Genomic DNA, 13,825 nt, shown 5'->3' on the forward strand with positions numbered 1-13,825 from the left:
CTGACTAGTTCACATGTACGGAGTAGGACCCAAGCGAGTAGCTAAACCGAAAAAAATATCCCAAGGAACCATGACCCCACACCGGACTAATGTCAAGGGATTTTCCGGTGCCACCCGTACCCACTCTGAAAGTGTATGTCCGAGCTAGTACCTGACTTGTCTATCTATACCGTACCATATATATATTACTATCTAGTGGTACTTGCTAGATTGGGTGTTGGCGAATGTTATTCTCTCCGCTTTTGCCACCGCCTGCTTTTACGCATAAACTAGTATCCTTTGTTGTGACTCGTATTCGAAGCTCAACCTATCTACAGTACATACACACAAATCTCCCATCTCACCTACACCATGGCACCCCACGATGCTTTTGTCGAGGTCTTTCATAATGCTTGCTTCGACGGTGACCTGCCAAAAGCCCAGGGAGCCCTCGCCAGCGGGCGACTCACCGTCGAGGACCTCGACGAGGGACTGAATCTCGCCACCGGCGAGGCGCACCCGGACATCGTGGCCGCGCTCTTTGACGCCGGCGCTCGAGTGACAGCCGATTCGGTGAGCTTCCTTACCGGAAAGGACGGCCAGCAGCACCCGAGCGTTGTTTGCCACTATCTTGACTATGGTGTTGATCCTAACTGCAACATCTCTAACGGCGAGCCTCTCCTACGGTACGTATTGTTAGAATTGTTAGCCGAAGATCTGTGGGGCTGCGGCTGACTCCTGGGTAACAGCTTTATGAAGAATACTGCCTGTGCTCGCGAATTACTCTCGCGAGGCGCTGACCCCAACCGTTGCGGCCCAAAAGGGGTGACCCCCCTTGCCAGCGCCCTTGGGAGCGCCTGTGAAGAAGACACATCTCTGTTTGAGCTGCTTCTCGCATACGGGGCCAAGCTGGAACCCGATCTCTTCTTTTATGCCATCCGTCCGCGCATGCCTCAAGGAGAGTTCAAGACTAGGTTTCTTCTCGCCAAGGACCTTGATCCTAACACGACCTCCGCAGAATGGTGCACGCCTTTACACCGTGCTGTCTATCTCGCGAAGGAGGGTATTGTCAAACTACTGCTAGACGCGGGCGCAGACCCCACGGCTCGATCAAACTGCAGGCAATTCGGTGACAAAAGCCCCTCAGAAGTAGCCGAGGAGAGACTGCAACATTATCCTACCTTGCAGGCTACATTTCAGACTATATTTGAGCTCCTTCAGTCTTATCATCGGTAAAACGTTAATGCTTCGTATGCTTCAGCTTCCGACAAACAGCCGAGGCTCTTGCCTGTATCATAACACCAGTCTTGCCTCATCCTTCACTACAGTCCCACCAATCGTATGTGACAGAAGTAATGGAGGGATTAATGGCTTATTTAAGGTCTACACAATTGGAGGACCCTACAGGACCGTAGAAAGACCGATAAGCACTAGAAATGACTAGGAAAGGACTAGAGTAGATCCCACTATCAAAAAACCCACTAGGTCCGCTCTAACTACTGTATAACGCACCGTAGTGCAATCTTCTGCTAGTACCAAGACCGAACCATGCCGAGGCCTAGGTGCTACAGTACTTTAAAAATTCGTTATAACGATCTAATTCCGCACGCCAATTAATATCATTATATCTATACATCGGTATACAGAGACCCCCTATTTTGGTGTAAATACGGTACTTACATAATAATTATGTTATGGTTTAATCTTCTCTTTATCTTAAAATCTCCCAATTATTACCTATTTAGACAAACTTAAGTCGCTTTTCAACAATTATTATGTGAAAGAAGTTTTATTTTATTACAATACTAGTTATAAGGCGACACAGCGATATTTATATAGCAAAGCCAATATTAATATTCAGCGAAATCACTGTGTAGAGAATATCGGCTAAGCGAGTATTGCTATAGCAAATCTTTGCAGTATCTCCACAAGTCGGCTGTGGCACCGAGACGAACCAACGAATCAGGTGTCGAGATGGGACTTTTTCTGGACGGTCGGAGTGGTAGTTGATTGACCCTTTGTTCTAGAAAATTAGTCTATGGTGGGGCGAACATCATTTGAGGCTTTGATGACTTGGCTACTGTCAATAGCTTCACTAAGTAGGGAGGTGAGATAAAGGAAATTAGGCCCCATGGTCTCAGATGTTTTTCTGGTTCTAACCAGGGATATCAGGGACCGGCCGGATCGCAATTTCTACTTAGAAGGCCACAGCCACCAGCAGCCTGGCCTACAGGATTCGTTCCCTAAAGGGTCGGTTGTTAGCTCTGACTGGGTCCGAAAGTAGTGCGACTTGTTCAAAGGTACCTGCTCCAACTGCCTCAGAGCATGCCTTGCCCCGCCCTGATCCAATCACAGCTGGTACCCTTAAAGGGTCTTTGAAGGTGGTTCAATGGGAGTCGGACCATACTGTACAGTACAAACGCCCGTGCGAAAACCAGTAAACTTCGAGTATACAATGACACTAGTACTAGACAGCTCTTGTACTAACTATTCATTGTTGACTTTCCCTCTATCCGGCACTAAACAGAGACACTGAAGCGGAAGGGGGTCTCTGTTAGGGCACCGCTGTTTCCCCAGTGGAGTATTGGCAAATTACTATTCCAAACTCCAAAAAATTAAAGGACAGAGTTGTATTCTAACAGTAAGCACAAGACATAGCGGGCTGTTCTTTTTCTTGGCTGGTTCAACTTGCGGCCTTTATAAGTTTTGCCATTTTTGCAACAAATGTCAATGATACTGTTGTGATCATCCCAACTGAACACAGCGTCTCTCGTGTCTATCCAAGGCGCGAGTGCCAGCCATTGACTGACACACTCCAACGTACACCACAACTACCCCACTGCCCAGCGCAAACATCAACCATGAGACTACTGTGGTTATTAGCATGGCTGGCCTTCGCAGCCTCTGCGAATCCACTTATCTCTAGTAGGAATGCTTTCCTGCCTTTACCTAAGGCAAGAACGCTGCGCTGTACACTCGTATTGACAGGAGAGAGCAGATGCGGTCCATGGCCGACTGCTAGAAGAACGCACATCAGACCTTGTCGAACGGTCTTCCCGGGCAAAGTGCGGGCCTGACTTGGCTGCCAGCGTCAGCAACAAACGCAGAGTAGGGTTCATCTGCTTTGAGCGCAATGTTTTACCACAACGACCCTGGAGAAAAGAATGGAGCTACCTTCTACTTCAGAGAATTCCCCCGTATTACTACGAAGATCGTGGAACGCGACAACGCACCCACCGCGACAGAGATGAGTTCTGCTGTTATGGAAACCTTCAGCAGCATAAAGCGCAAAGAGTGGAGCACGGGCGAGGAAGGCCTAATGGGCTGCACTACATTCTACATCATCAGCCGCAAGGGGGTGTATGCTACGCACTGGTGGGAAAACGTGTCCTTCGACCCTGACGACTTTTGGCGGGAGCCAATGACCCAAACGAACGAGGAATTATTCCAAAGCACTGTCCTTGACATGTTAACGAGCGCAGGGAAATATCACCCCAGACTAGATGCGGACCTTATCGAGGAAGACTACATCCGGGCCTACCTCATTCACCCAACGACGACTTGGCAGCAGAATCAAGGTGATATCGGCTACGCAGAACAGTGGCAGCAGATCCGGACTACTGTCGGCGAGCTGGTACCAACGCTGCAAGACCCAGCACGCTGGACAGATATCCCGTACACGCCGGTTGATGAACCAGAGGAACTCGATAACGATCGAGTAACCAAAGGAAGGAACCTCTTCAAATACGACCCAGCTCATGACGTTTGGGGAGGCCAGACGTAGCACTTGGCTATGTTATGGGTTGAAGACCAGAAGGAGCCGTACCATCAGGACAAATGGTGAGCATTTAGCGGATCGTGGAATTATTATGGACAGTGGTATATACTTATAAGTACTATTACTACCTGTCAAGGCTGCCTTATATCATGTGGCCGTAGTCTTATTCTATCTATTATATCCTACGCCATTCGGCTCAGGGTATTCTGGGTATTATTAAAGCAATATTGACCGGAATGAATGTATTGGTGAAGGAAGATCTTAATGCCAGCATGATTTTGAACTGTACCAGGATCAACACCATTGTCAGGGGATAATACTACATATATCTTAGCGTCGGGCTTGGGCCTAGTAAAGTGGCTTGTAAACTAACAGGCTTTGGCTATAATCTCACAGCCTTGGCTGAGATACTATTGGTCAGAGTCGAACAAGATAAACACGTTCATACAGTTTTTGGCAGCGGTAGAATTGTAGGCAAAGGGCAGCCTATATATAGGATGTCTCTACACTCTACTGGCCGTTGCGGGCGGAGTACGTATCAAAGCCAAACATGCCAGCTAACTAACCGGGCTTCCATCCTAGGGCTCTTGGTCGGCTGCTACGGCGCCCGCATCTACCATGGCCATCACACCGCGAATTTTTGCGCCCTGACTCTAATTCCACTCTACCCGACCCTCCTACCAGTACAAGCACGGTATCTAAGGCCCGGTCAAGTCGGATTCATTACAGGCCAATGACCGCATGAGGCGTGTCCTTTCTGTCTTGGTAGAGGAGCGGATCTCCGTCTATCTCACCTGTTCTGCAGAGATGGATCAGGAGCGACATATTCACAGTCTCCTCCAACAGGCCCAGCAGTTACTACTGGATGGCCTTCAGCAGATGTCTCACCAGCATGGAGCGGGTACTTTCCTATCCCTCCTATAACCTACATCCAACCGCCGCCTCCTAACATAAATGTTCCATCTGCTCAGCTCCGGTGCTCCCACCACCGCGGCGCAGCACTTATAATCTTAACAGCCGGCCATTGATACCACAAGAGTTACCAGCTTTCGGCATAACAATTATGCTACGGATCTTGTAGGAAGTTAACTGTGTGGAGGACCTTTTCTCCATGGCCTTGGCTAATCGGGAGGCTTACAAGGCCCTTAAGGGGAACGAGCTTCTGCCTATAAAAGTATTGCTATGGATGATTTCTCCTCCGCATGGGAGCTTCTGGAGGTAAGTATGACATACTGGGATAGGGGCCCGCTCGCAGGTAGTCAGTCTCTAGCAGCAAGCCTCTACCCTTGGCACTATACGCCGAACATATACAACTTAATCCGCATCAAATTCCTAATCCTGGACCACTGTCAGACCATTGTACGCCTAGACACAATCGCGGTGCTCCATGACCCCTATAGTGGCCTGGATTCCGCAGTGGACGCAGCCATCTGGCGCGTCTGGACATTCTGTCTCCTGTTCGGGTGTCAGAAGGGCCGGGAGTAGGATATCGATGGTCAGACACGATGGCTCCGAGGGGATACCATCAGTGCAGACCTTCCCTCAATACGTTGTACCAGTCCTGATGCCAATTATGCCAGCTCTGTGCTCTTCATACTGCCCGCAGGATTTGTATAAGGGTACCAGGGTCCCCTATCGCAATCACAGATTTGTAATATAGTAGAGATCTGGACTGCTGTGGCTGCTTTACTGGGCTTCTTGCAGGATGGGACCGGCCGTGCACGCTCAATAGGCATTTTTGACAAGGCTCATGTCGCAGTTGGGGACATCCAGCAGAAGTGTTTGATGTTGAGTAGGTTCACTCCTTTTCCTTGTATCTACTAATAACTGCATATACCTCTCTATCTATAAGCTGTATACATATTCTAATAGGAGCATGACTTCGCTTTATAATCATATTTGGGTCAACTGCTGTCCTGGAGCTCGCACCAACCGGTCCCTACTCTGATCCCGACACAGCCTTCCAACGGGCGAGCACCTATGGCTGGACGGACTGGATACCGCCAACCACTTGATCTCATTCCACTGACTTCCTGACTGGGGTAATCCGGACCCTATTAGTCCACAAGAGGCGGGCATTTGTAGATTGAAGATCCAAGCAAATCCAATATTAGCTTTAGATCAGTAAGGTCAGTACTTTTTTCCATTATTTTCTTTTCCTTTCCATTTCAAGCTTAGTATTTATTTCGTAGTAGAATCTTGAGTATTGATAAGCTTGATAATAGAATAGAATAATGCGACACTGGAATAAATCCTCTGAACATCTAAGATCTACTTATACCCGTCAGCTAGTATTTCTCTCGATTATAACATTATTATCAATCAAGTTTAACGTCCATATCGGGCCGTTAGCTATGACAGACACATGTGCCGATCCCCTTGTTTAGGGCACGGAACCGATCTTGACGAGCTCTGCGCCTTTTTGGCAGAGTTTCGACCAAGAGTTGGCACACAATCGGTATTTCACGTTCTGATGCCAACTATTGGCCCTTTAGCTATAGCCGAGGCTGTTACATTTCCAGATGCAATGCGGCCCTTTTGATTCACGGTGAGCGTGGAGATGGCGGATCTCCTTTTGTTTGGTTATGCACACCCAAGCAACAGGACCATGACTGCCTTCATGACATTGGGGTTCTTGAGCCTAGGAAAATATGGGCAATGGCTTGCAGGTTTGGCATCAACCTGCCGTTTTTTGAAGACTATCTGTCCTTTCCTGCCGAGACTCAATATTTCATTGACCCAACCTTTCAGATTCGTACGGGCGTACATTTAATTTTGATTTGTGGCTGCTGGGTATATTGCGGTCGTGAACCTCCCAGAATCCTGGGTCAACAAGCACCTCAATGGCCGTGGGCTCAATAACTTTGGTTCCTAACTATATGATTTCTAGCCTCTGCGGTTGCTTTTTTGCATACTCTTAGCGTTACTATAGATTCAAGTATAGACCTCAAGGTCGACAGGGCTTTCCATGGATCTTGTTTGGTAATGCCTATATGGTGTGAAGGGTGCGCTTGCATACAGGATTATGCGCCGTACGACCACCGGGTAAGAGTAAAGAGGCAATGCCAGTAGAAGGAACGCACAGTACTACCTTACCCTGGGCGCGCAGTCTAGCGCAGAGAGTTCGGTAGAGAAAAGTTTTTCTAGTCCCTTCAGGTCCATGAAGGAAAAAATGAGCATTATAGGGATCTACTTCCATCTTAGAGAGAATACGCTCGTAGGCAGTGCGCTGGTCCTTATTTAGAGAGGCCTCATATTCTTGAGCAAGGCGGTCTTGTTCCTCCGGATCATAATCTAGCTCCTGACGTAGGAGAGGATTCGAAAGAAGCTCACCCCAGTCATTGATATATGGAGACAAACCAAAGTCAGACAGTGTCTTATCCTCTGTATTTAGATGGCCGGCAATACGATAGAGGCCATAGTCCAGGTGAGGCGCGGGAAGAGTCTGAGGATTATAAGCCAGGTTGAACTGTTCAATCTCCTCCATAAGTCGCTCGCAGAAATGCTCCTTGGACCCATTCCAAATAGGGCGGGCATCGTCCAGGTCACCGTGTAGCATAGCAGACACAAACATCCGACGTAGCTCCCAGCCAGTACAGAGGGTAATCGCCTCCTTAAAGCATACCGACCACTCATTATTCCGGGGGATAATATTTCGAGCGTAACACGCGTCCCGAAAGGCACGATAAATAGCCACCTGAAGAGGGCCACTATCAGCATCCAGCACATGGACCTCACACTCCCCAATAGGCACCTCGCCGGGGCCAAGAGGCACAGTACGCAGATCTTCATAACTTTTAGGACACTTGACCTTAGTGTGGCCCGCGGCACGATTAGGCACCAAACGAAGCTATGTAAGTCAGGAAATATCCAATACAATAGCCTTACTATGCATGTAACACACCTGAGGAGACAGCCGAAGAAAGGACTCATCGGGAAACTGATTAAGGATGTTAAATGCCCGAAAGAAGATCTTATAAAAAGGATTGTGCCGGCGAAGTACCTTATCAAGCTTCTCATGAATAACCGGACAATACTTAAGGAGTGGGTAGCGCTCTAATCGCAAGGCGTTGGCAGACTCCATATCCATAAAGTAGAGCTGAGTATGGGAGGGCACAGAGCCCCGTAGAGGCCCCCGCATATGGTAGATTGCACCTTGAAGCTGAAAGATGTACAAAGTCTCGCGGGCCTCCAAGCGAGGATCATGGCGGTAGCCCACAGAGGTATAGGAAATGGCAGAGTTCAAGATGCGGATCCATTTCCGAAAGAGCTTAGCCTGGGGGATATTGGTGCTCAGCCATTGGCGAATAAGCGGGGGGGGGGGATCGGGCATAGGTTCAATGGGTAAGCATCCCGTGCGGCAACGTTTCTCCGAGGACGGAGTAGTGGTTGTCGGCGATGGGTAGAGCTCCGCACGCCAGTAAAGCGCACCACAATGAGGGCACTCGCGATCCATCGGACCAAGGTCCAGAGATTGCCATGGAGTACTCGATGAGCGCCAACCAAGAGGAACAGGGCGAGTGCGATTAACAGACCGGACAGCAGCGAGACAAAGACGGCAATAGTTACTGACCGCGGTTGCATGGCGGCGCTTACCACACGCACCACACACCTTAGTCGTAGGCACCCGAGTAGAAGGGTCAGAACGGCGGGTAGTATCTGGTATAGGAACCGGAGAGGGTTCCGGGGTAAAGTCAGGGCGCCAGGTGGTAGGGTCAGTGATACCAACCTGCGAAAGCACCCTTGTCAACGAATCCACAGAGGCAGTAGACTCAACTGAAGCAGCCCTATCCTGCGAAGCGGGAGGCAGAGGGCCACCCCTGCGACATGGCCCGCACTTGGCGCTCTTTTTAGATACTGCAAAGCGGGAACCACAATCTGAGCAGTGACGTTGAGAATCTGAAAAAGTAGGCTCACCGTGCGAGATAGCATCGAGGGCAAGAAGGGCACCGGAGCGAACGGCGTTGGCACAGCACCCGGGCACAACAGCGCTGACAGCAAGAGTAATCAGCCATATTCAAAGCAGATAGAAGTCTAAGTGAAAGAAACATACAGATAGAGGGTAGTAGCAGGCCTCTATATAGGCGCAAGTCAAAGCCCGCGAACTGAGCGAAAACAGTAAACCAAGCCAGCATAGCGACAAACACGGCGGTCAAGAAAGTAAGACATTGCAAAACCCGCATGGAACGCGAAACCTGCAGTATTGACTGAAGGCTCGGGGAGATGGCCATAATAGGAAGGCATGGAGAAATATACTAAAATAGCGCGAGAAACGCGGCTTAGCAAATCCCGAAACTAACAACTACACTACAAATCCTGTAAAGTAATTATACCTACCTAAACAATTAATTAAGCCTTATAGAGTCTCAAAGAACAACAAAATGGACACTCGGGAACACAGCTTTCGGATAATGTCAGGCATTATCTATGATCTACTAAGGCAGATCACCTTTCCAGAGGAGGAACCATTAGATATAAGGGAAAGCCTCCAAGAATGGCAGGAGACTGCAATAGAGACATAGAGACCGGATACCAGACCATCCAGAGGAGAGGCCACCGACGCAGAAGGCCCATCAGAGATGAAGATCAGCGAAAAGACCCCGAGTTGGCTGGTATCAAGCAGAGAGGCAAGTCCAGTGGAGTCACCAAACAAAGAGCGAGCAAGCCCAGTGGAGTCTCCAAACAAACAATTCCCAAGCAACGGGAGGATATGCATACGCTGCCTAAAAGGCTGGAAGATGTATGTGTAAGCAGAAGAGGCGATACCGGAATGTACATTTGCCAAAGGCAATGGGCGCTACAAATGCGATGACTGCTTATGAAAGCGAGTATCCTGCAACATTGTAAGTCAAGAAAGCAAGTAAATAAGAATATACTAACATGAGTAGGTACCGCGGCGGCTGGCCCTGAAGGTCATGACACGGAAGCGAGAGATGGAGGAGCTGGAGAAGGAAGGCAGAGACAGTAAGGAGAGCAGAGAGGCGCGACAACGGTTCAATGAGGTATACACGCAAATTACACGGGAGCTAAGGAACCCAAGGCAAGTCGCGGAGAAACTAAAAAGGGAAAGTAAAAAACGCCTAAGGGAGAGATCAAAGAAGGAGAGCACACCGGAGGCACCCGAAAGGACAGAGGAAGGATATGAGATAGAGAAAGGGAACAGAGGAGACCATTTAGAAAATCAACAGTAACATAGTGTTGTGATCTCAGGGGAAAGATGGGCAGGATGATGCTGTATCAGCTACACGTACGTAGCCTACTGAGGACCGGATGCCATTCCGATAGATACTCAATTCTATGGACGACTATATCAACTATCTTGACTGCTTCTTCATATCTACTAATGGGTAAAGCCTTCAGGGGCTGAAGTTGGTGATCTGGCCAAGCCACTAGGATCACGTGGTCTCGTATAGATTCATAACACATAGAAAGTGATGTATATAGCGGCAGAATAATGAACGCGGTGAAAGAGAACGAAAAAGGATGGGGTGTGAAACAGCAGAATACCCGCGGGCGGTGAGGCCAAACAGCCAATCAAACGACAGAACAACAAAACAACAGGCAAGGTGGCGGAAAAAAGACAACTTTGACAATATATATATATAATAGATAATAGATAAGTCCAGTGCGAGTCCAAGGCCCAATAAGCTGAAAACGACCAAGAAGATATGGGTAGATAAGATGCTTTGAGACAAGTACCCAAATAATGTTCTTCAGGGGGTCAAGGTAATAGAAGGCTTTAACAAGTACGAAAACTAGAAACAATGCCGCCTGCGGCAACAGCATAATAAATAGCTGGTATTTCCATGGTGGAAGAGTGAAAGTAGGAAGGTTGAACACGATAACAGTGAAAAATTAAATTAAAGTGAAACTGGCTACAAGATTTATAGGATACTCCAGGTAAACTTGGACAGCTCCCGAAAGCCCTCCATATTAGATGGCATCTGGAAAGTATCAGAGCGCCTCGGCTCAAAGTCTCTTCATCCAAAATCTAAAGCACCTTTCATACGACTATTCCGCTTAAGAGTATAGGACCTCAAATGTATTTATCGATCGCCTGCTTGCGCCGCGTGCACTATTAGGCAATGACAAGGCCTAACCACTCAGGCAGACTACAGATCGATTAAAGGTAGGTTTCCTTGGAGATCTCCAAGGAAGTAGGCAGATAGTTCGGCACTCTAAGCGGCCCAACACTAGTTCATTTTCTTGGCGAGGTTGCAGGGGTAGCAAAGCGGCACCACTGCAATTATACACATTAGAAAGGATGAAGCTAGTACATATATATACATATGTATGTCTGTCATTAGTGTCCGTTAAAGGAACCGAAAAGACTTCCTGGTCGCATAGTACGGCCAACACTTTGATCCAAGAGAGAAACGCAAAGATCGTGCGCGAAATCCGGAACACGTGTGAGAAGGTTGTTATTAAGGATAGGAAACGCAGAACCCCTTAGGGTCGTCAGGTTGTCCTTTACGAGCTCAACCACAACGTCTCTAAGGCCTCGGTTAACGCCAGCTGTTGAGGTGTACACCTCTACAATAGTGGAGGTAAAAGAGCTTGAGTTCTGATTCCTAATAAATGATGCAACAAAGTATTGCTTCGCCTTGACTTGAAGACGATCAATCAGGAAGTAATCACCTTGGGCATACATTTGAGCATGGAATATTGCAGTATGGCTATCCATATGTCTTCCACTAGTTCGTAGACTAGTACCTAGCGCGGTAATAGATGGAGGCTCAGGCTCCTCGAAGGTGTAGTCGCCCGTATAGAGAAACTGCAGCATTTTCTCAACTAGAATGGGATTTTGGTCGATGAGTTCAATCTTCCCTTGATTTTCCTGAGATACACCCTTGGGTTAGCATCTGCGGAATTTTTCTATTCCGGAAGAAAAAGAGATCGTACTTTAAAGTTCCCATCACAGGCCCGTTGAAAGAATTCAGACTGCAAGCATACAATATTTCTATGGGCGGTAAAAATTATATCCCCACAAATAATCGTCAGATCACTGTATCGGGGGCTCAAGAACAAGCTATCGCATGACTGTCAGTAAGCCTTCCACGTAGGGGTAGCGCATGCTAGTACCTTGAAATCAGGTCTTGTAAGTGGCCGGTATCGTTATCTTCAGCCACTGACTCTGGAGAAGCGATTTGTTCTCCTATCTTATTTCTTTCCTTTGGCATTTCGAAAAGGTGTCGTTCGGGAAATAGGCAGTAAAGATATCAAGTGGAATTGTCGGATAGGTGAAGATGCAAAATAGAGGGGTTGTAAGTCATGTGTATCTGCAAGGCTATCACGCTGTTTTAAACCTAATTAAGCTAGCCTAAACCGGGAAAATAGACAAGGCAGAACTGATAGGCTGATAAAGTCTGACGAAAAGCTAGTATACACCAGCTATATGCCATATATTCCAACAGACGCAATATGGCGTATACAACCTTAAATGAATGATATTTACGGCAGACCCTTGGGACAAAAGGGAAAAACCTGAAATTTCATGTTCACGCTAATATTCTGCCGGCAGATACATAGGTACATGACTTGAGCCGTAATATTCCTTCCCCGCGTCCTCTGCTGCGGTCCAACGTGCATTCCTCAGCTCGTTCAACGCCCGCGTGGATGTGTTTAACACTTTCATGTTGGAACAATTGCCCGGACTTGCAGGTATTCTAATTTCTATTCCTCTGTGATATGAATCTATACGAGACACGTGATCGCTCTAGTGGCTTGGCCGGATCACCAAGTCTTCAGCCCCTGAAGGCTTTACCCATTAGGAGATAGAGAAGAAGAAGTAGTCAAGATAGTTAATATAGTCGTCCATAGGAATTGAGATCTATCGGAATGGCATCCGGTCCTCAGTAGGCTACGTACGTGTAGCTGATACAGCATTATTTTGCCCATCTTTCCCCTGAGATCACAACACTCTGCATTCCGTGCAAACGACTTGATTCACTGGAAGCAACTCTCTCCGCGCATCCTTGGTTAATAGTCACACTGTACAGCGACCTATTACAGTCACGATGCGATCAAAGAGCTAGAAGATCCCTCTTTCCATCTTCCCACCAGTGCAGAAGCGGACCTCCTCTCGATATTGAACGAGCCTCGAACGAGCCTGGGACAGCCCCGGGCGAGCTATCCCTCAAAACCGGCGCCATTACGAGTGTCATGCGGAATCTCTCGATCGACAAAGGTCTGGTCAAAAAAGTACGGGTGCAGACGGTTTGTGGTCACATACTAAGAAAAGGAACATCATTGTCATTGCCAATTTCTGCTGGAGTCCGGCAGTCGGCCAGCAATGATCGATTGCGCTAGTAGTGCTCGCTGGTACGTAAATGTAGGGTAAGAGAAAAATCCTATCGTATGTGAACGGGACTGATGCATTTCGGTGGATCTTTTAGTGCTTCGTTATGATTTGGATGCTGTGTGTTGATCAGCTAGTTGCGGGTTAGGTAGGGTGTGTATGGATATGTCGAGACACAGGATCGGGGCTGGTTGTAGGTTCATCAAAGTTCTCTGTGCACAAGGCCTTTAGGGACTCTTCAATGTCTTGAGACTTTCTGGTGAGGCTAATGATTTGTCAGTCGGGTATTTGCTGTGATCTTATAGATTTTCATACATCGCCCGTTCTGCTCTACCACTCCTGTGTCCGCTACGAGTTCCTCAAGACGGAATTGGGCGCCTTGTAAACGCCCAAGCCAAAGTAAGTCGATCTAGCTTTTCATTGAAATCCTTGTTCCTTTGTTTCTCCTTATCGAGCTTCTTTTTTTGCTCGCTAATTGCCGTCTTTGCATTATCTAGCTGATACTGCAGCTCTTTGTTTTCGCCCTGTAAACTATCAACTGTTCTTACTATTGCTTTTCTAGAAAGCAGATCCTTAGCAGCTGTTTTAACAGCGATTTAAAGCTTTTCTCTTTCTTCGAATAAGATGCCATATTGAGCCTGTTAGTTAGAAACTCAGGGCCTTGAATATGTTTAGGATATGTATTTTATTCTACCAGACCACTGCTCACCGCTAGTTGACCTATGTCTATCTCCGTTAACACGGGGTTAGGTGCAATTTAGTTCATCTCA

At 47.7% G+C, this 13,825-nt stretch overlaps 6 protein-coding genes across 6 annotated transcripts; 4 read left to right on the forward strand and 2 right to left on the reverse strand.

Moving 5' to 3' along the window:
• Window positions 1-245: 245 nt before the first annotated feature.
• BDW43DRAFT_322522 (ankyrin repeat domain-containing protein) lies at window positions 246-1,989 on the forward strand (the record flags this gene model as incomplete). The annotated part of the gene is made up of 3 exons (XM_032049573.1): window positions 246-665; window positions 729-1,211; window positions 1,986-1,989. Exons 1-3 carry the CDS (start codon window positions 352-354, stop codon window positions 1,987-1,989), a joined length of 801 nt encoding a protein of 266 aa, XP_031895698.1. The 5' UTR covers window positions 246-351.
• Window positions 1,990-3,112: 1,123 nt separating this feature from the next.
• On the forward strand, window positions 3,113-3,763 carry BDW43DRAFT_315501 (uncharacterized protein; the record flags this gene model as incomplete). Its single annotated transcript, XM_032048078.1, has 1 exon — window positions 3,113-3,763. The coding sequence occupies one exon, from the start codon at window positions 3,113-3,115 to the stop codon at window positions 3,761-3,763; it is 651 nt and encodes a 216-aa protein (XP_031895699.1).
• Window positions 3,764-4,498: 735 nt separating this feature from the next.
• On the forward strand, window positions 4,499-5,772 carry BDW43DRAFT_303562 (uncharacterized protein; the record flags this gene model as incomplete). Its single annotated transcript, XM_032045438.1, has 7 exons — window positions 4,499-4,516; window positions 4,839-4,931; window positions 4,967-5,238; window positions 5,287-5,368; window positions 5,405-5,549; window positions 5,610-5,611; window positions 5,680-5,772. 7 exons carry the CDS (start codon window positions 4,499-4,501, stop codon window positions 5,770-5,772), a joined length of 705 nt encoding a protein of 234 aa, XP_031895700.1.
• A 974-nt stretch (window positions 5,773-6,746) lies between these two features.
• Window positions 6,747-9,001, reverse strand: BDW43DRAFT_315503 (PIF1-like helicase-domain-containing protein; the record flags this gene model as incomplete). The annotated part of the gene is made up of 4 exons (XM_032048079.1): window positions 6,747-7,607; window positions 7,662-8,748; window positions 8,811-8,833; window positions 8,903-9,001. 4 exons carry the CDS (start codon window positions 8,999-9,001, stop codon window positions 6,747-6,749), a joined length of 2,070 nt encoding a protein of 689 aa, XP_031895701.1.
• A 250-nt stretch (window positions 9,002-9,251) lies between these two features.
• BDW43DRAFT_315504 (uncharacterized protein) lies at window positions 9,252-9,948 on the forward strand (the record flags this gene model as incomplete). The annotated part of the gene is made up of 2 exons (XM_032048080.1): window positions 9,252-9,497; window positions 9,646-9,948. The coding sequence occupies 2 exons, from the start codon at window positions 9,252-9,254 to the stop codon at window positions 9,946-9,948; spliced, it is 549 nt and encodes a 182-aa protein (XP_031895702.1).
• Window positions 9,949-10,812: 864 nt separating this feature from the next.
• Window positions 10,813-12,003, reverse strand: BDW43DRAFT_289914 (BTB/POZ domain-containing protein). The gene is made up of 3 exons (XM_032043454.1): window positions 11,840-12,003; window positions 11,660-11,786; window positions 10,813-11,594 (listed from the first exon to the last, which is right to left on the reverse strand). The coding sequence occupies exons 1-3, from the start codon at window positions 11,935-11,937 to the stop codon at window positions 11,061-11,063; spliced, it is 759 nt and encodes a 252-aa protein (XP_031895703.1). The 5' UTR covers window positions 11,938-12,003; the 3' UTR covers window positions 10,813-11,060.
• Between the last annotated feature and the right edge of the window lie 1,822 nt (window positions 12,004-13,825).

The sequence above is a fragment of the Aspergillus alliaceus genome (genome assembly GCF_009176365.1).
Source record: "Aspergillus alliaceus strain CBS 536.65 unplaced genomic scaffold BDW43scaffold_59, whole genome shotgun sequence".
Lineage (NCBI taxonomy): Eukaryota > Fungi > Ascomycota > Eurotiomycetes > Eurotiales > Aspergillaceae > Aspergillus > Aspergillus alliaceus.